Source organism: Hippocampus comes, unplaced genomic scaffold (assembly GCF_001891065.2).
Source record: "Hippocampus comes isolate QL1 unplaced genomic scaffold, H_comes_QL1_v1.1 scaffold13, whole genome shotgun sequence".
Lineage (NCBI taxonomy): Eukaryota > Metazoa > Chordata > Actinopteri > Syngnathiformes > Syngnathidae > Hippocampus > Hippocampus comes.
This window is the reverse complement of record NW_017805532.1, coordinates 1,163,249-1,187,697: the sequence shown is the minus strand read 5'-3', so window position 1 is coordinate 1,187,697 and position 24,449 is coordinate 1,163,249. Positions and strand designations below refer to the sequence as shown.

Below are 24,449 nucleotides of genomic sequence, written 5' to 3'. Positions count from 1 at the left end.
CCATCAAAAACGAGATTGAAAAGCTTCATATAACTGATGTGGAGACCGATGCTATCTTCCCCTCACTAGCCTCTTATAAGGCTAAACTACTCTTAAATCACTCTCCATTTTATTGTTCAATTTGTTTCTTTTTCTCCATAAACCTGAATCACTGTTGTAATTGCGTGAATCCGATTAGCCCACACGACCGCATGCATTGTCTACGTGCCGGCTGTCGAGAACAAGCCAAGCCGAGACTCCCATTCAGCCAAGATGGAGAAGTGGGGGGGGGTTCCAGAGAATGTGCCAAAGAGGAGCCCCAATAGAGCCACGCATGATGATGGGCTGATGGTAAGGGGAGTGGTCTCGATCCTACAAGGCTTCAATAAAAGCCACTTGTGTGGACCTTTGAGGAGCCCGCACTTTCCAGTAGCATCAAAGGCATCTGCTGCACCGAAAGACAGAGGCTACAGCAATCCATTTTTTTTTTAAAGAAAGAAAAAAAAGAATAGAGAAAAAATTGTGGAAAAAAAACTTTAAAAAATCGTTTTAATTCAAATTACAACCTAAGAGGGCCTCTTGTGTAGAAAAAAAAAGACAAAATGATAAGTTTGCTGTGCATCACAATATTCTCCTTGACCCTGGCTGGCAGTGCGTACAGTCAGCGGACAGGCTCTGCCACACTGTATTCAGGTAAGATTCCAATTTTTATTCTGTTCAAAATGATGACTTTTGTTATTTTAAATTCTGAGTGAATGAGCCATGTAATGAGAAAACTGCTTCCACGCTGCAGGAGGGTCACAGGAGGTTTCCGGGGTAGTAACACACAAGAGACATTGGCTCATTGGCTTTCTGCCAGCAGACCACCGCGTTTTGCAATGATTCGGGAATAAATCGCCATTGTGGCCAGCGCTCACAAAGTCGGACAGAACGCGATGAGGTTGCTCTGTGCAACTGTCTGACAGGGGCCAGTGTGTCTTCTGGAAGTTCTTCATTAGGCAGTCTGCTTTTTTTTTTTTTTTTTTTTTTTGTCGGTCAGTCACTTGGTTTGCTATTTGGATCATTCATTCGTTCTTTAGGCAAGCATTTGGACCATCTATTGGTCAACTCTAAAATTTAGAATCACATTGGTTGTTTGTTAGAGGCAATAAAATTATAGAGGTGTATTTTGATGCCAAATAGCACCAAAATCTTCTTCTTCTTCTTCTCCTTTCGGCACGTCCCTATTCAGGGGTCGCCACAGCGAGTCAGTAATTTCCATCCGCCCCTGCAAACCGTCCTACCAACTCGCATGGTCGTCTTGGCAAAAGTTTTACGCCGGATGCCATTCCTGACGCAACCCTCCCCATTTCTCCGGGCTTGGGACCGGCACTGGGGAACAGTGCACCCCCAGGGGAGGGCACTGCCCCCCAGCGGCTGGGTTTCCAATAGCACCAAAATATATGTTTAAAAACATCCTTAAATATTGTGTACTGCAAGAGGGAGACAAATACCACACACACGCACACACAAACACACAAACAAAATATATGTATTATATTGATGTCGCGAGTTGATTGAATGCACTTTCAGCATCGCCTGCATGCTCATTGCTGACTCAGATGTCGCAGGCTGGATAGCCAGCCAACTTTGTGCTATTCAGAGTTGTCTGTGGGAGGGACAACGCTGGGAAGTGGTGAAACTTATTTTTTTTTTTCAAATGTTGGATTTGTTCCCACAACAACCAGTGAAGTGTGTGCGAGCGCAGGAGGGGGGGATGGGCTGCACTATGAGAAAGCACTTGTTTGATGAGACTAAGCTTCAGCACCAGGAAAACGACAATAGTCTTTTACTTCTTTCTGATTTTCAAAGGAAATATTAAAATGTACGTTTGCTCATTTTACAGCAATGTCAGAAACCATGCGCAAATTATTATTCGCCGTGAGCGTTTTTGCTAGCAGTCGCAGAGAACAGAAATTTTCATTTTCCTACATGACACATATTCGTTTGCATGGGGCCTTGTGGCTTCATGCCAGTGGGAAAAAAAGAACCAAGACTCAAACTGTACTGTCAGGATTTATTTCTAAACAAACTGGGCAATTTAATCACTGTTCTTTTTTTAGATCAAAAAAGAAAAACTGCTCCATCTTGTGAGTCACTCCTGTTCGCACTCATGTAGCGCCTCCAGTGCAGTGCAGCACAATACAAGTAGCGTTTTATGAAACCTATATCGGTGCATTGTCTACCTGCTCACAGGGTGCCGCCTGTCCTTCCATTTAGTGACTCACTCCCACACTCAAAGCATTTTTGGCACACTGACACAGTAACGGGCATCCTGACAGGAGCCGAGTTACGATCGACGACCAACGGCCAAATGTATAGAACCACATACTGAACGGCAGCCAAATAAGACTTTTCCCTGGAAGTCTGTTAAACGTGATTCCAGCTGCGGGTGCTGCTCGTTGGGGAAAGAGCTCCCTCGGAAATGGCCTCAATCCAAATCCAGGCCTCAAGTCGTGTTTAGGTTACCATATCAGACAGTGATGATGCACGGTTGCGTTAACTTATCTGCTCATGAATTGTGAGGTAAATCTGACGTGACAGGTCGGTGTGCAGGGATTTGCTTATCCTGTCAAGTACGCACCCACCCCGTGCCACTGTGCTATACCCGCTTTCTATATTTGTGCTCATTATTCATTACAGAGCGCGTGAACAGTATTGTAATTAGTGAGGAGGTTTCGACGTGCTTTGTTTGCGCCAGCTAGGCTTGTTAATTATCCTGCCATATTGACACAAACAGGCCAGCACCAAAGGAGCGAAAAGTTCTGAGGTGGAGTGTTGAAGCATCATCTGAAAGAATAAGTTACAAATGCGCCGTCTTCCATCGATCACGTCTATACATTTTTTTCTTGTACATTGGAAGAATGCTCAATCAACAATCATTACAAATGAATGAAGGAAACACACTGCATTTTATTGTTTATCGAATGAATCACTTTTAAAAAATGAGACAAATTACAATTACAAATTCTCTGGCCTAATTGTGTGACCGACAATCACATCTGGAGAGTCAATTTTGACGTAATGGCGTCTGTTCCAGGATATTTTAAAAGCTGGTTAGTCAATCGGAATCCCTTAGGTTTTAAGCACACCTCATGAAATGGGAACTCATGCAGAGTATTTATGAGCCCTGGTAAAGATTTGCGTCATTCCTTACAACATAGAACCAAAAAAAAAAAAAAAAACCACTCAAAAGATGCTTGGTTGGAGTTGCTGTTTCTTAAAGCCGTTCTAATACTTGACGTTGTGTTGACTAGTCGCGTTGGACATAAATTGAGTTTGGTGAATCGTGTTCTGGTTTAATTTGAGCCAGACTGAATCTGGAAGCAGTACGCATGCATGACAGCTCAATATTAACAATGTAACAGCCACTGAATAAAGTCCAGCTATTTCTACTTGTGTGGTCAGTATTCGGCACTGGGCTCCTTGGATACTCTTCCAGTGTTAAACATTTAAGTGTTAATGTGCATTAGGGCAGATTATCTGGAAATGGGTTCAAGCAGGTGACTCCATTTATTCCTTGTATGCCAAGTGATGAAAAAGTCCAGGGACAGAATATTTCAGGCCTCCTGATTTTTTTTCAATGTCAATCAATTGAAGTACCTGTAAAGTTAAAAAAAAAAAACTTGCTAATAAACCTCCAATATGCTAGTCCCTAAAAAGGGGGAGGGGGGGTGGATGGGTAAGAGACCCCCCCCCCCAAAAGTATATAAGTAAGTAAGTAATAAAAAGTATAAGTAAGTAATAAGTATAGAATCTAAAAGTGTCCGTATGCATTCGGGCAGATTACCTTCTAAATGGTCCCAAGGATACTCGTGGCGCCAGATGCTCCCAGTTTGCCCAGTCGAGGAAATATGTTTATGCTGAACTACATCCAGTAGTCCGAGCAAAGTTCCAACTCAGTCATTTCCTTCAGAAATCTAGGACACACTGTTTCAGACCAGCTCACAGCAGTTCCTGACTCCAATTACCGGACTGGTTCAAGGGCTGTACCTGTGGAGACAGGGGTCAAGGGGTTGTGTACATCTGTCCATCTGGGGCCTATTATTGCCTAGAGTGGGGCACTGCTGTTTTGCTGCTTCAGGCCCACTTATCCAAGCCCTGCGAGGTCAAAAAAAGGGTGATTACAGAGGTTGTGGGAACCCATGTCGCAAAATAAATGAGCTACCATTTTGGAGGGTGTGCTGCTTGTAGTAAAGGAATACGATATGTATTTTGTCGACGTGTTGTGTGTGTTAGAAGCTTTGTTTATATCTGTTTTAACTCAAGATTTGGTAGAAGCATTAGAGGACAAACTGAACATTTCTAACAACGTTCAACCATCCCCATGCTCCTTTCTAGTTAAGGTGATGGCCGACCTTGGAGCCAACGTTACTTTGCCCTGCCGTCTCCCGCAAGAAAGCAGCAGCTTTTTTAGCATCGGCATCCGAGTCAAATGGACCAAGGTAGCGGAGGATGAGGCTCTGAATGAGGACGTGCTGCTTTCCATGGGCTTCCACAAGAAAACGTACGGAAGCTTCGAGGATCGCGTCTACCTGCAGGAGCGCGACAGCGACGACGCCTCCTTGGTGATCACGGACGTTTCCATGGATGACGCCGGAACGTACCGTTGCGAGATCATCAACGGCATGGTAGACACCATCCAAGAAATTGGCTTGGAGGTTCAAAGTGGCCTCCGTGATGGTAAACTGATTTAGATCTCCATCCTGTTTGGGTTTTTTGGGTCATACGCTTGTGTTTCTATTGAACATGTTCGTATCTTTTTTTAATCTGGTAGGGAAAAAAAGTGTATTCAAACTATACTGTAAATAATCTGCACCTCACAGAAACGTCAATGTCAGGTGACGCCATTTCATCTTATTATTACAATTGCATCTGCTAAATGGCGACATGACTGAGAACGACATTATTTTAGCAGAACTCCGTAGAACAAGTTTAACTGAGCACATGCTTTAGCTTTTTACATTTCGACCATCGCAATGTTCTCCATAAATGAGTAGCTCCAACCCACCCTTAGATAATGGTTTTTGAATAAACCATCGCACCAAACGCAGTCATCAAAGTAACGACAATAATTTTAAGTCCATCCAGGAGCTGGAGCCGATCTCAACTGACTTTGAGAAAAAGCTGACTGGTCACCAATAACCAGTCAGTAGCAGGGCACATACGAACTGTATAGACACAACCGACCATTAACTCTCACATGCACACCGTCACTGGAAGCAAGCCACGTTGCCTGCATCAAAGTCAGGCAAATGTAGCGCTGTCACGCCATCAGTACCCTGCAGCAGTCCTTTGTCGTTACAACTGTATTTCTCAAGTCTATGTTGTACTGACAGAAATGGAGGACATTTGTGCGCAATAGTTTGAAGGGTATCTCCTCTCCCACAGGTGTGGTGTTCCCCTACTCACCACCTCTTGGCCGCTACAGCTTTTCCTTCCACGAGGCTTTGCAGGCTTGTTTGGATCAGGACGCGGTGGTCGCCTCCTATGACCAACTGTTTGAAGCCTGGAAGGGCGGCATGGACTGGTGCAACGCCGGCTGGCTGGACGATGGCACCGTGCAGTACCCCATCACAAAGCCGAGAGAACCCTGCGGTGGTGCCAACAACCGACCCGGCCTCAGAAACTACGGCAGGCGTGACAAGTACATGAGTCGCTTTGATGCCTTCTGCTTTTCCACTCCATTGAATGGTGAGTATTGAGGCGACCATTTTTTTTTATTTTTGACCTGGCAAGTAAACATTAATTGGATCCAGATTTCAAGCAAGGTAGTCCAGAGAGCAACGTAAAATTTACTGTCAACAGATGCTCTCGTTAGTTGACATCGAGCTGTCTCTGTAATTTGTAACATGACAGTTACGATATTCACTTCAATTTATCAGACTGAAATTTTGTTTCCGATCAAATGTCCTGATTCGTCTACTCCACGCAGGACATTTCTACTGGCTGACACAGCCTGAAAAGCTCAACTTCGATGAGGCCGTCCAGGCTTGCTTCGATGACGGCGCAGAAATTGCCAAGGTGGGTCACATGTTCTCCGCTTGGAAGCTGGAAGGCTACGATCGTTGCGACGCCGGCTGGTTGGCCGACGGCAGCGGGCGCCTCCTTGGATCTTGACTAAAATGAACATTGGAACACACAAGCAACCGTGGTTACCTTTCAGAACCGTTTTAGAGGACATTATCATATCATCTACAGTAGAATACAATATGCAATGTATCAAAATCACAGATTTGACGGCGACAAGGAGTTGATTGTTTTTTCTCCACTGAGTAATTCTGGAAAGCTCAAGGTTTAGCGCTGCTATGATTATAGCGCTAACATTGAAACCGTTAGTGTTTTTGTTTGTTTTTTTGTTTGTTTTTAATAAAACATAAAACTTTGCAATATATTCATCAAATGTCACCTTGCACGTTTACTAAAACTTAGCTGCAACGTTTGGTGTGCAGTTTACATGTTACATTGCATCGTCATTGCCGAACATTTTGTTTCATTTCAACCAGATGGTGCGGTTTGCACACTTTTTATTTCACAGGGAAAAATGAATGTAAACAACTTTGACTGTGATTTCTTCCGAATAAGAGAGTTCCAATCAAATCAGCTTCCGTAACGATTTAATTTTGTTTTACTTTTTTCCTTTTTTTTTTTTTTTTACAATTCTGACTGACTTTTGTTACAAAGCTATTTTTAAAACAATAATGAAAAATAAAACAGCTGTTATTTTACGTTGTGGAATTTTTCTTCCCAAAAATCAATTTTTGGAGGTTTTAAAACTTAAACAGGCAATTTAGAGTCCACTTCCCTGAGAAGATTCAAAAGCAAGCTCACCCCCAACGCACGTATTTATTCTTTGGCTTATTTTAATTTGCACAAGACTGGCTGGGAAGCCCCTCAAGTTAGACAAAAGGAACCGTCGTCTGAAAGGCAGTCTGTTGCAAAGCATGGGAATGGGGTCATGTTTAGCTTGCTCCTGCAGTGAAATGCCAGCAAAATATAAATGCCTTGGTGAAATGTCTATGGATGCAGGGTCAACATAACACACAGACAAAAACAGGATTTCACCAAATAAACTTACTTAAATTTTATTTTAAAAAATGTGATGGGGCACTAACCAGCATGTTGCATACAAAAAATAATTATGGGGACAGTAGTCAACACATTTTCTTTTGGGTCTACATTAATACCCTTCTTTAGTGGCACCACAACACAAAAAAGCCAAAGAAAAAGCACCCCCCACAAAAACAAAGTCGGTCTACAAGAGCCAAACAGTCATTCAATCATCTCACTTGAAATATTTGGTTGTTGGACTGTTAGTCATTCAGTAACGGAATGGAAAACCTCGCCCCACTCACGAGCGAATCAAAGGATTGATCAACAGCGCTACCTGCTGGTTGAGGTACAAAACGTCCTCGGGGGAAGGGCCACACTTCCTCACTTTTACCTAATCAAATGAAATGATACGAGTACAGCATATTGATATATTCATTTTTATTTCTTTGGTGAGTTAAAGAGAGAGGTGAACAGGTGGACCTCTTTTTTAAGAAAAAAAAACAAAAAACGTCCCAGACATTCACAGTGTGACACAAGTTATAAATATAAAAGGATATTATGTGCACATTAAGGCTGAGACACTCACAAGGACATTCACAGACAAAACAAAATCACGTTTCCATTAAAAAAAAAAAAAACATTTTGTCAATTATTACATGTTTGGTACAGGTAAGTAAAACAAAAGCATTTCAGGAAATCAGGAGCATATGGGAAATAAATTACATGCATGTCTGCTTGCTTAAACAGGTGGTCTGTTCAAGTCTTTCGGAGAGTCTCACAAAATACATTCTCTCAATAACCGGCAAGGTGTAGCTCAGAAGCAGCAGATGACAGCAAAGTTCGGTGGTGTATACATTGAAACAGCGTGATGCTTATTGTAAACATGTCGTAGCAAGATGTTGTGCACATCAAATGCATTCATTTTTGCTACGCCTTTTATAGAAAGCCATTGGTGTATCGATGTCCATTGGTCGATGGCTTTAATGATGTGCAATATCTCTATCTAGCACGCATGGACCATACTTTCAAAATAAAATAGCATTTATTCTCTACATAGAAATATGTTTTGCAAAAAAAAAAATGTCCCAGGCAAAACATCAAGGTTGGAATTTAGGTTGGTACCTTTGAAAGCTGCCTTTAAAATGATTCAACTGGTCGACAGTTATACGACGGCAACGCCAACTGCTTTGTGCGATTAATCACCACTGGTACTCGCAACTACGCTCTGAAATGTCGTTGTCGAAGCGCATAGCAGCAAACAAAATGCTTTCAAATAACGTAAGCGCTATAAATTCACACCGTTTTCGTAGGGACCACTTATGGCGGTTTTCAAAAGCTAAGGTGGAATTGAGTAACAGTCATGTTAGAATGTAATGGCATTGTTATATTGTTTTTGACGACCTAAAATAAAAAAAAGTGTCTTGTTTTTTTTTTTTTTTTTTTTTTGCATTTCCAGTAGCCAGTTGAAAATATATCTCCACGCAGGCCATGTTAAAAATCAGTGTCTCTCGTTGGAAAAAATCATTTTCTTTAAAAGGCACTCCCTAAGATTCCATTGTCATCCCCAATGCAGGTCCTCTAGGTTGTTTGTATTCCCTTGTGCTTGTTCCATTTTTTTTTTTTTTTGGCGCACAAATAATTGATCTGTCCTCGATCCACATTGGTCATCACATCCTCTTCCGTTTGTTTTCCGGCTTATCTCTCCGTCCCCTGTAACGCTGATGGTGGAGACGGAAGGCCTGCTGATCCGGCCATTGCCTGAAGTGGGTGATGCTGTACACCCTTGTGTGGTGATGTTTCCTAAAGAAGTTTCTTTGATAGTTGGATGCTGCAATGAAAAAAAAAAGTGAAAAGTTAGCTCGAGAACCTTTACACAACCAATACAAATGAATCCTTTTGCTTTGCTTACGGTTCATGCAGGTGATTTTGGGAATGTCCCAGTGTCCATTGCCTCGACAACGGATGGTTGGGAGGTGCCTCTGAATGTATCCCATGCCGCACTGGTACCTCACCAGCGAGTTGATCTCATAGCGTTCACGTTGCCTCCCAAAGGTCCGTGCGTTTTCCACCAGAGGAGGCTGGCTGCATGACACTGAGGAGCACAAGCAACTTCATATGAAATTCGCCGACGACCAGAAGCGTGTAACAACTATTCCTACATATGCCTCATAGCTTAACCCTTTCATGCAACCTGTCACCTGATAACATGATAAGCTGTCCACTGTAGTAATCGCTGTCCATGAAAGGGTTAAAGCAGTTAAAGATGAAGGAGGAGAAAATCAAAGTCTCCGTTCACCAGTGGATCAGTAAAAAAACAAAAAAAAAGTTTGTTGATGTATTATAACATTAATTTGAAAAGCAAGATTGGTCACAAAAATTGTTACAGACTACTATAATTATTGGCCATAAAATGTCAGCATTAATGAAGGTGTACAAAGTGTTACTGATCTTCATCAGATGTTCTGCATCATCTGTCTGTGTGTATGTGACATTTACCTGTGCCCTTCTTGCACGTGAAGGTGAGATGGTAGTTGCACGGAACGTCATTCCACTGGCCGTCCTCATGCCAGATCATCACCACACAGTCCTCCCCGGAAGAGAAGAAACTGTCGGGCTGGCTGGGCCTCCAGTTTACGTAGTGCTGCGATTCAAGAGGGACAGGGCGTGTGAGGCATGACGTCACGCAAAAAGAAAATCTTTTTCGTTGAGCTGTGATTTTACTCGATGGCCACCAGAGGTCGCCTCTGTGCGGAAAGATGTGAAGGTGATTTTTTTTTCTTTCTTTTTTTTTTTTAATTCTGTGAGGGACCCAATGAAACGAGATGTTATAAATTACTTTTTTTTTTTTTTTTTTTTTTTTTTTTTTTAAATTCTGTGGGGGACCCAATGAAACGAGATGTTATAAATTACTTCGAGGAGCATTAAGGGTCATTCCAGTCATGGAAGACCTCCAATTCTGTAATGACTGGAGCGTTTCACACTCAACGAATATGAAATTTAGTCGAATTGAATTTTTTTAGCATGATTCTCAAATGAAACCCTCCATCTCCTGCATGTAAATGACTGTCAGACTTAAGCGTTGACATAACATGACATCACACGGTCTGCATACTTAACATTACAAATGTTACTCCACAGATGTGCTGCTCATTTACACATTTATACAACGTGTACACACAGCTGAAGTGCTGCGGGGTATTCGACGTGCAATTGATGCGACCTGCGGTCTTTCAGCAAATTGTGGGTTCAAACGACCTCTTCAAAGATGAGACCCCCACCATACCTTAGCCCCCCTCCGCGCCCTCGCACAATCCCAGCCCCCGACCCTACTCCAAGTCTTGTCCCTGGGCCGTGCTACTCTGTCATTAGGCTTTACAAACACAGCCACTTCCTGCTGGCCTCGCTGGTAACAAATGTCATCAGCTGCACAACTGTGCACAGCAGGCTGCCATCTCTCTCAAAATAATCAAACAAACTCTGATCAGCCACGCAAGGTTACGCAAGCCAAAACACTTTACTCCCCTTGTTTTAATTGGTGTAAGGGCCACATCAAAAATGATTATTTTGGTTGGTACATTTCTTTATTTACCTTATGTGCAATACAACTTTATGTCCTAATTTTTAAGTACCAATGTTTTAAAATTATTTTATTTTACAACATTTATCTTTACAATATTATTACCTTTACATTAAGGAAAAAGGCTGTGCCTTGTTTGTTTGTTTTTTTGAACCCTGTTATGCTACTGTATTTCAACATTGATCATGACGGAAATGAAAAAGCGTAAACACGTGGCGTATTTTTAGCCGTTGGGTGAGTGTGACCACCCATGCAGACCCCCCATATTGCTTCGTCCATTTCTCTGTCTTTCTGCAGGCGGGCACAGGTGCTGTCCATCTGTGTTGTCTTCCCGCCTGGTGGCCCTTCCACTAGCGAGTGGCTGCCTGCTCTGGGAAGGAGGGAGGGGGGTTGGTGCGACACTAAAACATACCTGTCTACGCCTGCCGGTCTATAACCTCTATCTCCTCCTCCCAAAAGTGTTATTGGTACCCTCATCATCCCTCATTTGAGAAAGGGGATCAATAGGTGGCTTGTGCTAATCTTTAAAGCCTATCTGTTGAATAATCTTTGAAATATGGACATCATTCTGTACAGCACAGATGCACGTGGCAATTACTCACTTTCTTGTCTCGTGACGTATACTCAACAGCTTCCGCGACACCACCAGAATTGGCAAAAGTACTCAGACTTTGTAAGTAAGTAAAAGTACAGATACAACGGGGAAAAAAAAAACTTTGAGATGTACTTACAGGATCTACAACAGTATTAAGTAGAAATGATGTTTTATGTGCTGTCATTTATATACACCCATTTTGAGAAATTGAACTGAATCAATTAATCCGACCAACATTATCTCTCTCTATTTGCGGATGTCTTTTGTACACCGTATTGTACCCATAGAGGTTGAAAAAAGTTATGAGCCTATATTCACAAAGTAAGTCATACAAAGTACTGAGACGGAGATAAGAAGACCTCGATGAGCCGCCGCTCGGCCGATTTTTGTCTTGAGAAAAGAGCAAATACGGATTCATTGCCTTTCCATTCATTACAATGGGGAAAGTTGATTTCAGATATGAGCATTGTCACGGAACAAATTCAATACACCACTCAATCTGTTTTCAAATGTGAAAAATAATGTATTTCTTAGTTACTTCCCACCACTGAACGATCCGGTTTCCATTCGTGTGCTGCTTTGGCGCACCCCGAATACCTTCTCCAAATATTGTTTGGCCCACACTGGGAACACTTTCAACAGCAGAGAACTTCATGAGAAAATCAACAGTGCCCCCTAAAAAAGGGTGTTCCTCTCTACATGAGTGCATCTGTCATTGACATGACGTCCAAATATTTAGACTGTCGCTCTGCCATGTTTGTTGAGGGGGAGAAAAGAACTGCGTGAGGGAATAACCCATCTTACCGTGGGGCTCCCATCAGTCCAGCGGAAGTCACTATCAAACATTTTATCATTCAGGCCAATCCACTGGTAATCCTGTCCGAGACCTACCAAACAAAACAGACAACAGATTCCATTTCTCTCTCTCATATCAGGACTGCTTATGAACAAAACACGAGAGGCAGAAAGCAAAATCATTCCTGAATGTACATTTTCATATTTGACTGACTTCTAATGCTTACGGTTGACAAAAATTTGCTCCGCATAGGAAAGGATGCTCGTCAGGTGAGCCCCTTGTATCCGGCAATCTCTCTCTGCTGTATCCCAGTTTCTTCTACTTGGGAAATATTTGTAGCACTGGCCGTGAAACTTGTGCCAGCCATACGCACACGTCTCTGTATCTGCAAGGAAAGAAAACAAAAAGGGATTGAGGGATACACAAGTACAGTATTTGAGTCACTCCGATCCATGCAAGTGTCTCATTGACTTCAACCTATGTTCACGCCTGACCCTTGAGGCTTTCTGTATCTCAAGTTAGTACTAGATCATCAAGATGGTAGTTGGATAGTTCCTCTAGAAGCATGTTAACAGCTCTAGGAGGTATGCAAATGTGAGGTCATGTGACCAAAGGTTTGAGAGTTTGCCCATCCTAGAGTGTCAACACGGTACTCTTAATTTATATCGCACTGATGGTGATCCTTATGTCTAAATATTCACAACAAAATCCACTCTGTTAGTTTAACGGCTTTCATTTCAGTGCAATTCAAGAAGGATACAAAGGCAAATATCCCCCTGGGCCGCTCTTTGAGCAAGCACTTCTAAGAGACGGCAGCTGCATAGAGTACACAATCTCACTGATGAGTGATCCCTTGCAAAATGAATGGCGGAGAGTGCCTGCACGCTAATTCCAAATTTCTGTTCAAGTGATTCTTCTTTTTAAATGGATGAAAAGCTGGACATGATGCAAAAGACTCTAACAAATCAATTTTTCATGAATACAGTTGAATCTCAGGTCATTGTTTCAATCAGTGACATAATTTTTCCCATTAAAATGAATAAACCAACGTCCGTCCCACAACCAAGTCTCCTTCGCAAACATCTGGAAAGGAACACATTGTTCGGCCCTGTGTCGACGAGCCTCGATACGCCCCCTAGTCACTGCAACAATCTTCAGGGCTTCCTAATAAGACAATCACTTGGACTTTTCACTTTCTTCTGAGTCATACTGTGGGCCATGTTAACAGCAAAAAAATGTTAACAGCAAAAAAATGCGTGAGAGAAATCTTTAATACTTCCACGTGGATGCTACGTCGCACAGTTTGTGTACTGGAGCAATGTTTGTCTGAAATTTGTGTTCATACACCAATTTGGTTAAGAACAGGGGCGTTTCATGAACTGAGGTTCCACTGTATCGGTGTCTTTATTTAAAATGTCCTTGAATATATTCAAAATAATAAAGACATGCAATGTTTTGTTTTGTCCCCAGAATGTCACGTAAAAAAAATGTGTTGAGCAAAAACATACCCTTCTCACAAAACAGCCCAGAGTAGCTCGGGAGGCAGAGACAAGCGAAGGAAGCCACCCCATCAACACATGTACCTCCATTGCGGCAAGGGTTGGACTGGCATTCATCAATGTCTAAACAGACAGATTTATTATTTAGAAACCACAAAACTCCTCAAAAGTTTTTTTATTTTTTTTTTTACACAAAGAGATATTTTTAAGACAGTTTCCTACCTGTTTCACAGTGATCACCATCATAGCCCGGTGCACAGTTGCAGATTCGGATGCTGCCACTCATGAAGCAAGATCCTCCATTCAAACAAATGTTTTCGAGACACGATTCAATTACTGAAAAAAAAATAGAAATTCCATTTGTTCAAAATGAGTCTATTTCATTGTATTTGTTCATAAACATACCAAAATATGTCAGAAACCTACCGTAAATGACAACAGTCTCTCCTTCAATGGTGTCGCCCAGGTCACGTGCTGGGTCATGTGTTTCTCCTTCAGTGAGCAATGGAGGTGGAGTTATGTCACTGTCGAGTTTGTGATCCTTGCCGGAAAGCGGTTGGGTGGGGTCCACTGATGCATTCTGGCTTTGTGTTTCAGCTGGTGTCATCTTTGTGAACTCTTGGACTTGTGGCTTTACCGTGGATTGTTCTATCTTATCTGCACCCTCCTCTATGCCAACGCTATGAACGGTCGTTGACTCCACCTTAGATGCAGTGGTGGTAAAATCTACCTTGAAGACTGTCTGGATATCATTTGATCCTGGGTATGTTGTGGTGATAAAGTTTCCGGACAATGCAGAAGTGACTGTTTCTCTTCCGATACTGTTCAGTGAGTCTGAAGGCTGACTGTCAGCAGCTTTCCTAGTAGTGTACATTGTTGTTTCTGTTGATTTTATACTTTCAGTGTCTTCTGGAATACTCTCTACTATGTTGGGATTTAATTCCTCATAGTCTGGCGTCTCTTCAGTTAGGTCTTCATAAACGCTGTCAGGTGGAGACTGTGTTACTCGGACATCTGTTTCTGGAGGTGATTCAGTCATTTCACCACTTGAAACTAGTTCCTCTGTAAGGTCAATTGTAGCTAAAGCCACCGTGGTGGACACAGGCTCAGCGACTGAAGGGGCAATGGTTGTTAATTCCTCAAACTGTCTTGCAGACGTGAGACTGGTCGGTGATACATCTTCCGAGGAGTAATCAGTCTGAGGGCGATTCGTGATAGCAATCTCTGACTGGGCTGGCTCCAATGATTCTCGGGGGGGTGTTGGGTGTTTTGGAGGGGCAAAGGTTGTGACAAACTGCACCAAAATACTTTCCTTTGAAGGTAGTGATCCAAAAGGGACTTCTGAAATGTGTTCTTCTGGTTTCGTTGTAGCCACCACTTGGTAGTTGGTCGTGCTCTCTCCAGTATGCGTTGTTATGTCAATAAATTGAGTCTCCTTATTCTCAACATCTGTCGATACTGACTCAGTAGAAATTTGGGACATGCCAGGGGACAGGGTTGAGTAATCATCTGTCATTGGAGTATTAGTAGATGTAGAACCAGATGTTTCTTCATAGAAAGATGACTCTGTCTGAGGTGATGCTGAACTACCCAAGTCTGCATCGTTGATGCTTGGTATTGTAACCCCTGAACCGTCTTCTTCTGTTGAGGTGATGAAACTTGTCTCTGTTGACACAGAAGCTTCCTCACTGTCTGAGGAACTTTCACCAGCTGTATCTGGTGCCGCTGTAGTTGAAGTCACAGTTTCATCAGAGGATACTTGTTCGGTAGCATTTAAAATGGCATCTACTGGTGGACTTAATGAAGATGTGGTACTTTCTGGTTGCACTGAAGCTGATTCAGTTATTCCACGTGGGCTGTGCTCACTTGAGCTTTCAGGAGAGCTTTCAAATTTCATCCAAGTAGTTTCTTCCTCTGGTTTTGCAGATGAACTAGATTGTGAAGTTGTATCAGGTGAGATTATTACATTAGTCGGTGAGGGCTCAAATGTATTATATTCCACTTCAGCATGAGTAAGCATGCCACTTGGGTCCAAGTACTGACTTGACCAGTCAATGGGAAACATTGTAGTTGTAGAAAGTGAGTCTTTGGTAAATGAAGATGTGACATGGTCCACGGTGCTCTCATCCTGTGATGGGCTTAATGTTATTCTGTCAGAGGAATGTGAAACAGTTCCCGTTTCATGTTGCATTGTGGTTACATTATTTGTTTCCTGCTCTTGGGACCTTATGGCTTTATCTGTGCTCAAAAGAGTGGATAGTGTAGAAGTATTTCTATGATCAAATGTTACTATGATTGGCGAAGCGGTTGTGTCATCTGAGATCTCGTCAGCGGAGCCTTCCGTAGCTATAGGATATAATGATGTTGTGAGGAGCGTCTTAGGAGTAGCAGTTGTTGCATGTTCTGTTACATGAATGTGTTCATGTGATTGTGTCTTAGAAAGATCCATGAAGGAAGTAGCAGTTGCCTTCTCAGTGCTGTAGAGACTTGAAGCATCAGTTGATAGAAGTATTTCAGCCTCCCCACTACCAGGCTCCGGCAACACGTCTAGATGTGATATTGTTTTCGGCTTCACTGTTGAAACTGTCAGCCTTTCATAACTTGAGGTGCCAGGAACATCAGGTGCCAAACTGTGCATTGGTTTCACAGTACTGTAGAAAGATGGCCAAATGCTTGTTGTTTTTCTGCCATTGTCAGCTCCACTAATAATTTCAGACTTCTTAGTGCTGAACAATGAAGAAGCTGAGAGTGTTACTACATCGGATGCTGTCCATCCAGAGGATGAATCTCTTGTTGCTGTGGTTTTAGTACTGAAGACATTGTCTCCTCCAGAGCCTTCGTCTGAGTCATATATACTTGACTCTTGGTCAGATACTTGACTGGTAGGTGTAGACATCGTCGCATGTTGTTTAACAGTGACTGAATGTATCGAAATTTTTGAGGGTATAGGTGACGTTTCAACAGTCCCACTTGTGGCTGTGATGGCTGTGGGCGATGAGGTTAAGACCGTATCCTCAGGTGTTAAATCCTCATCGAGGACACCACTTCCTTGCTCAGTTATGTAAATCTCATCGCTAGCCTTGTCTGGGGATTGTGTTGATAATATAAATTCCTGTGTGGACTGCCTGCTCGGTTGAGTTAACAAATCATCTGTGGTCTTGTCCAGTTTTGTCTCATCAGTTTTACCAATCGCTACATCTCCACCTGATCCATCTGAACTTATCTCTAAATCAACCTCTTCAGGTGGAAGCCCAGAGCTCTCCATGTCACCATAAGCGGAAGATTCTTTTGAAGGAAACAGAGAGTGACTTGACACTTCCATGGGTTGAGTCGCTTCAATTATACGAGGATTTGATGAAATAGCAAACAAACTATCCCCCAAACTTTCTCCTGTAACTGTAACTAATGGTGTAATGGTGGTTTTGGACAAGATTACCTGTTCTACAGATGATTCTTCTTTTGGTGTTACTGGGGATAAATCAGTTGTAACAGCAGATGTGACATCTCCTAAGCTTCCAACATTTTGACTCTCTGCATTGCGACTTTGTTCTGTTGTAGCCGGTAAAGAGGATGTGCTTCGAGCTTCAATGGGTGTCATTGATGTAGTTTTCTTAGTACTAAACAGAGAAGACACTGAAGTCACTTGGGGTTTTGAAACAGTGGTAGGATTGACAGATTCTGAAAGAACATGAATTGCTGCCTCTTCTGTATGAGCCTCGGTGGAAGGGTTTAGCCCTGCAAAGGTTGAAAATGGTTTCTTTGTGCTAAACATGGTTGAGACGGGATCCGATGGGACATCATCTGAACCTGCATCAATTGTGGGAAATGTCGCACGAGTAGTAGGAGCAATAGTTTTCCTTGAGGCTGAATTCATGTCCGTGCTGATGCTGTGTTTTGAAGCTGCTGGGGACTCTGTGTTGGCAAGTGTAAAGCCTGCCAAAGCAGAAGTTAGGTCTCCAGAGCCCTCCTGAATGTTGATAACTTCTCCATCGGAACCTGTTGTACTTGGAAGTGAAATAGTTGTCGTTGCAGCTTTCATTGGGCTGTATAAAGATGTTGATGAGACAGGGTGAGATGTAGGCTCCTCAGTGAATGTCCTATCAGCAGTGGGCAACATCACTGTGACCATGTTTTTGTCTGTGTTCTTTTGTGTAACGGGTGAAATTGGAGTATCAGTGCTATAATGAGAATAATCTTTGCCATTTCCTTCCATTGAATATGATGCTGTTGATAGTGTTGGTGTTTTTGTACTAAACATTGAAGAGATGTTTTCAGATGTTTTCCCTGTGACTTTTGTCGAGGGGTTTTGATCAATAAGTTCTGTGTCATCAATTATTTGAATGGAAGGCTTAAGAGAAGCTGGAGATTTTGTAGACATCTCCTGAGAGGTGCCAATCACAACAGCTGAGTGGCTGCTATGTTTCACTGTATTATCTGTCATTGACAGAAACGGTAAACTAGAAGACTCTTCTGTTAAAATTTCAGTTGTTTGTCCATTTGAGCTGTCCTGTTCTGAAATAATGATCGCAGAACCTGCATCAAATTCATTTATGATTGGAATAGCTGAAGTGCTCGGTAGTATTTTAGTTTGTGTGTTTATGGACTGTGCAGCTGTTGTAGTAGTGATTCCTGGGAATGTAGCTTGGCCATGGAGATTGGAAGTAGGTGTTGCTTCAGTAAAGCCTTTTACTTGACCAGAAGAAGTGAGCAAATCTGACTCTGGTGATTGTTTCTCAGGGCTCAGGGAAGACGCAGAGCTCATAATTGTAATTGTTTCTTCAATGGCTACATTCATGTTGCTCTTGTCATTTGCAGTTGATACGGCAGATGTTGCCTCAAATTCAGGCATCTCAGTGTTGGAGACAGAAGATGTCTTTGCAAATATGTCTTGGGTTTGATAACCCGACCCTTCGAGATGATCAGGGGATGGTTTTGTCCCAATTGTGAACATCACTCCATCAGTCTTGGCTGTAGTCACATAGTTTTGTATTTCCGGAGACACTGAAGTAGGTTCATTAGTACGATGGAAGGATGACTGTGTTCCTGATACTGTTGAGACTTGACTGTTTTGAGATTCTTGTGATGTTGTCATTGCTGGTGTCTCTGTGCTGACCATTGAGGAAACAGTTGGTCTTGCTGGCTCCTTCATAAATCCATCTGAACTGTCTCCAGAACTCTCAAAATCTGAGGTAGTGGCATATGGTAAGATTCCAAGTTTGATGGTTGAGCCGATGTGGGAAGGAATAGCCTGAACCAGCATGGTGTCATTGCTAATTCCATCATCATCGACGTCCTCGATGTCCAAATGAGCAGACGATACAGTTGGAGTTGCTTTCTCCATACTGAAGAAGGGCGATGCAACAGTAACAGATGTCTTTGAAATGTCACTAGTTGAATCACCATCTGATGTATTAACTCCAGATGCAAGTGGAGATGTGATTTTCGGTTCTCTGGTTAACCCGTCACTGTCGTCTCCAGAACTCTCAAAGTCTGGTGTGGTAACTGAAAACAACCTCTTTTCATAACTTTCTGTTGTTTTACTTGACACTGGCTCAAGGGGACTAGTACTGTACAAAGAATCAGCTTTGGTAAAAGTCTCTTTTTCCTGGAGTGGCAGTTGTGTTGGTCTTTCTGTGCGAAGCACTGATATAGCCGTCTGAGATGAAAGAACCATTTGGGTCATTTTAGTAATTTGTTCACCTGAGCTCTCTTCTTCAATATCTGTTGAAGTGGGAATAGTCTCTGGTATTAATGATGAGTCCTCACTTTTTATGACATGTACATGGGGTTCAGAAGGTGTTTCATGTGATACTGTCATTGATGAGGTGCCAGTGCTAAACACTGACGATGAGGAAGTTGTTGCTGAAATAAATGACTTTCCAGTCTGATCAACGAGAGTGACTGTGCCATCAATGGTACTGACTGAAATTTTTGTTTCAGGTGTCATATTTGCTCCAAGGACGGACGTAGATAGGACCATAGGTTCTGCTGTTGGTGCTTCAGTACTGTGGAGGGATGACACAGCAATGGAGGCGTTTGAGAAAGTATTAGTTTCGTTTCCAAATGATACGGTCGCCGCTGATGTATCTGTACGAGACACTGAATCAATAGTTCCAGTAAAGTCCTCAATGCTATCCCCAGATCCATCTGTGTTTGTGACAGTGAAGAATGATGACATTGCAGGTTGGATGGTTGATTCACTCAGAGAAAGAAAAGAACCAGAACCTTCATTTAAAGTTGTGCTGAATAATGACAATGATTCAGTTTCAGGTGTTATACTTGATCCAATAACTGATGAAATGGACTCAGTGCTTACATCATAATTCTCAACATTCGTGACCGTAAGTGGACTAGTCGGAGGTTCTGTTAGTGCCTCAGTGATGGACAGAGTAGCAGTAGTAATGGAAGATGTTTGAATGAAAATGTCTTCGGTTTGGTCACCTGAACCATCTTGATCTACTGGCACTTGAACAGAAGTTGTAATGTGATGAGATATTGGAGTCATTTTCGTAGTACTATACAGGGATGATGTGGCAGTACTTGATTTTTCATCCTGTGTGACATCCTTATCTGATGCTGTGACAGCTGGTGTCTCTGTACTAAACAGTGAAGACACAGTGGTTGTTTTGACTTTTGACTCTCCAGGAAACTCATTGATGGAGTCTCCAGAACTTTCAATGTCTATTGACATTCCAGGCATCATGGTTGTTCCATGTAAAGAAGGTAAGGACTCAACTAGCACACCGCCCATAATTCCATCATCAATATCTCTAAAATAATCTGTTTCGGGAGTGATGCTAGGTTTATTGACCGATGGATTTAGTTCAGTGCTAACAATTTCAATTGGAATGTCTGGAAGAGTTGATAATCTCACAGGAGATTCTGCAGGTGATGCCGCAGTAATATTAAGAGGAGATTCGGTGTTGGGAGAAGATGTCTGATGGAGCAAGTTTTGAGTCTGTTCACCTGAACCATCTTGATCGACTGGGGTCAGAGTCAAAACTTCCTTACTCGTAGCTGAACTTAATGATGTTTGCATTTCAGGATGCACTTGAGTTGTTTTTTCAGTACTATAGAGGGATGAAGCAGTCGTTAAGGGTTTCTTTGAACTGTGTTGTATCCCATCTTCTTGCGATGTCGCTCTTGGTGTTTTTGTGCTAAACATTGAGGAAACAGAAGTTGGTGTGATTTCTGACGCTCCACTGAAAACATCAGCGCCATCTCCAGAACTTTCTGTAAGTGTGGTAGAAGAGAATAATGCCTCTTCACTTCTCATGGTTGGGCCACTGATGGTTGGTATTGGATTGGTCATGTTGGACACCAGAGAAACTGATGGTTTTCCTGTAATTGCTGTAATGCCTGGTTCATGGCTTTCTGTTGTTTGTTTGGTGCTCAACAACAAGGAAGTGTTTGGAGATGCTGGCAGTTTTTGTGACACTTCAGTCTTTTGTTCGCCTGAACCCTCTTCCTGATTTTCTGGAAAAGATCCATTCTTTTCAGGCATAAGTGATGAGTCCTCCATCTCACTTGTTACATGTGATGTTGTCACTACTGGAGTATTAGTGCTAAATGATGAATAGGAAATAGTTGTTGAAATAAAAGACTCCCCAGTGAGCTCATCTCCAGAACCTTCGGAAAAGGTGCTGCTGATTGATGATGATTCTGTTTTAGGTGTCATAGTTGAACCAATGACAGATGGAATGGATTTTGTGCTGAAGTTTATATCTTTAATATCTGGAGCATCTTGATCTGCTAGGCTCATAAAAGAAGTTGAACCTGTTGTCCATACCACTTTATCTGTCCCAGCCATATCTGATGATGTTTGAATTTCATGAGACCTTGAAGTTGATGCTTTCACTGCTGGCGCCTCTGTACTATACATGGATGAAACAGTAGGTGTTGGGATTTTTGAACCTCCAATAGCGGCGTCTGTGAGGCCTCCAGAATTCTTCATGCTTGCTTGGTGTACTTGGGTGTTAGTGCTAATTATCGAGATGGAAGTCGTCGGTGACATGAACGAGTCTCGAGTGAGCTCGATGGCCATGTCTCCAGATGATGATTCAGGTTCAGGTGTCAAGCTTGACCCACTGACAGATAGACTGGACTCAGTGTTTGCAACCACGACCTTAACTTCTTCGGTGGTAGATGTTAGAATTGGAGATTCGGCAGTAGATACGTCTGTACTATCGAGATCCGATGCGGCAGTCACAATGTCGCTCTTGGTGTTTTTGTGCTAAACATTGAGGAAACAGAAGTTGGTGTGATTTCTGACGCTCCACTGAAAACATCAGCGCCATCTCCAGAACTTTCTGTAAGTGTGGTAGAAGAGAATAATGCCTCTTCACTTCTCATGGTTGGGCCACTGATGGTTGGTATTGGATTGGTCATGTTGGACACCAGAGAAACTGATGGTTTTCCTGTAATTGCTGTAATGCCTGGTTCATGGCTTTCTGTTGTTTGTTTGGTGCTCAACAACAAGGAAGTGTTTGGAGATGCTGGCAGTTTTTGTGACACTTCAGTCTTTTGTTCGCCTGAACCCTCTTCCTGATTTTCTGGAAAAGATCCATTCTTTTCAGGCATAAGTGATGAGTCCTCCATCTCACTTGTTACATGTGATGTTGTCACTACTGGAGTATTAGTGCTAAATGATGAATAGGAAATAGTTGTTGAAATAAAAGACTCCCCAGTGAGCTCATCTCCAGAACCTTCGGAAAAGGTGCTGCTGATTGATGATGATTCTGTTTTAGGTGTCATAGTTGAACCAATGACAGATGGAATGGATTTTGTGCTGAAGTTTATATCTTTAATATCTGGAGCATCTTGATCTGCTAGGCTCATAAAAGAAGTTGAACCTGTTGTCCATACCACTTTATCTGTCCCAGCCATATCTGATGATGTTTGAATTTCATGAGACCTTGAAGTTGATGCTTTCACTGCTGGCGCCTCTGTACTATACATGGATGAAACAGTAGGTGTTGGGATTTTTGAACCTCCAATAGCGGCGTCTGTTAGGCCTCCAGAATTCTTCGTGCTTGCTTGGTGTACTTGGGTGTTAGTGCTAATTATCGAGATGGAAGTCGTCGGTGACATGAACGAGTCTCGAGTGAGCTCGATGGCCATGTCTCCAGATGATGATTCAGGTTCAGGTGTCAAGCTTGACCCACTGACAGATAGACTGGACTCAGTGTTTGCAACCACGACCTTAACTTCTTCGGTGGTAGATGTTAGAATTGGAGATTCGGCAGTAGATACGTCTGTACTATCGAGAGCCGATGCGGCAGTCACAGATGATGTCAGAATGATCATGTCCGGATTTTGGTCACCTGAACCATCTTGAACTTCCTCGGCATGAACTGTACTTAATGGTTGCATTTCAAGATATATTGGGTTTTGTTTCTCAGTGTGATAAACGGATGCTGCAGTAGTATCAGATGCCCTCGAAATGACACTTGTTTCACTTCCTTGTGAGGCTGTTGTTGCTGGCGTGTCCGTACTAAACTTTGAAGAGATAGCAGTTGTTATGATATGTGACTCTTCAGCAAACTCATCCGTGTCATCAGCTGACCCCTCTTTGCTAAAGAATAATGAACCTGTTCCAGTTGCGATGGTTGATAGACTCAATGAAGGAACAGACTCAACCATCATCGTCTCACTACTTATAATGTCATCATAAATATCAGCAGAACTAGAGGATATACTTGGAAGTACTGAAGCCTCAGTGCTGTCAATAGAAAGTGTACTTGGTGTGGAATTAAATGTAGAGGATGGCATTGACCTTAGATTGATGTCAGACGAAATTGTTGATGCCACTTGTACTACGAATGGTTTTGACATTCCTTCCGTAATGCTGCTCTTTGTACTTGTTTTCTCATCTGTATCATGAGACAAGGGAATGTATACAGTCTGGAGAGAAGCCTGGGAGGAATCTTCAGCAGCTGGTGGGGCAGATGTGCTTTTTCTTTCTATTGTTGGGTAAACTATGTTTCTGTCTGTGTGAAGATTTGTTGCCAAAGTAAAAAGGGATGGATCCTTTGCCTTGTCTGTTTGAGTCACTTGTGAGTCACTCCTCATCGATGTGGGAGCGTCGCTTGACTTGTCTCCCTGTTTCTGTGCAGTTGTTGTGATGACAGCGGAGGTTACCTTATCTGACAAGGTTATTTGGCTGTCCTCTGATATTTCGGTCATATGTGCCTCAGATGGTGATGGTGTCGGAAAGAAATGAGCAGAAGTAGCTGCAACCAACATCCCGTATGTGGTTTCGGAGCTGGCTTTTTGTGTGGTTTTAAATGATGTGATGTCACCCACAATTGCAGTTGGAGCAGAAGTTTTGTCTTTCTGTGTGGAGGCTTCTTCACGTCCAGGAAAAATTGGAGGGGGTTTTGTTTCAATTGCTGGGATAATATCAGAGCCAGGGTCATCTGGGTTCAGTTTTTCTGTGCTTGAGAGGAACCCTTCTTTCAATTCAGTGACGCTATCTCCAGAGAGGTTGGCCCGTCCATAATCAATCTGTGTAGTTGTTTCTACATTTCCTCTTAAATTTTTCACATTTGTCACAATTTGCGTACCTTTGGCTTCTTTGTCCTCTGGACTCAATGGGTCATGTGTTATTTCATGTTTTCCATTAATAAAACTAACAATTGGGGTGGTAGTTACAGTGGTAGGGGACAAGTCTGGGTGGCCGCTCTGGAGGATGGGCTCACCATCTACCATTGAGCTGATGGAAGGGTTAAGCAAGACTGGAGACTGAGAGTTCTGTGACTGAAGGATCTGGGCATCTGCAAAAAAAGAAAAGAAAAGATTGAAAAAAAAGTGCGATGAAATATTTTATATGAATAAAACAAAACAGTTCCAACGTAAACCAAACCACCAAACAAGATTCACCATATTCGATAATATATATATATATATATA

General features: G+C 42.5%; 3 protein-coding genes across 3 annotated transcripts in view; 1 reads left to right on the top strand and 2 right to left on the bottom strand.

The window, feature by feature from the left end:
- Window positions 1–369: 369 nt before the first annotated feature.
- On the top strand, window positions 370–6,138 carry hapln1a (hyaluronan and proteoglycan link protein 1a). The gene is made up of 4 exons (XM_019878000.1): window positions 370–672; window positions 4,360–4,701; window positions 5,410–5,712; window positions 5,954–6,138. The coding sequence occupies exons 1-4, from the start codon at window positions 582–584 to the stop codon at window positions 6,136–6,138; spliced, it is 921 nt and encodes a 306-aa protein (XP_019733559.1). The 5' UTR covers window positions 370–581.
- Window positions 6,139–8,529: 2,391 nt separating this feature from the next.
- LOC109520659 (versican core protein-like) lies at window positions 8,530–21,743 on the bottom strand. The gene is made up of 8 exons (XM_019878023.1): window positions 13,965–21,743; window positions 13,761–13,874; window positions 13,548–13,661; window positions 12,266–12,424; window positions 12,048–12,130; window positions 9,568–9,712; window positions 8,981–9,163; window positions 8,530–8,899 (listed from the first exon to the last, which is right to left on the bottom strand). The coding sequence occupies exons 1-8, from the start codon at window positions 21,580–21,582 to the stop codon at window positions 8,739–8,741; spliced, it is 8,577 nt and encodes a 2,858-aa protein (XP_019733582.1). The 5' UTR covers window positions 21,583–21,743; the 3' UTR covers window positions 8,530–8,738.
- LOC109520641 (versican core protein-like) overlaps window positions 21,744–24,449 on the bottom strand; it is an 18,563-nt gene continuing 15,857 nt past the window's right edge. The window contains exon 8 of the mRNA XM_019877999.1: window positions 21,744–24,313. Coding sequence (XP_019733558.1) covers window positions 21,744–24,313 — 2,570 coding nt within the window. The remainder of the gene's footprint in view (window positions 24,314–24,449) is intronic.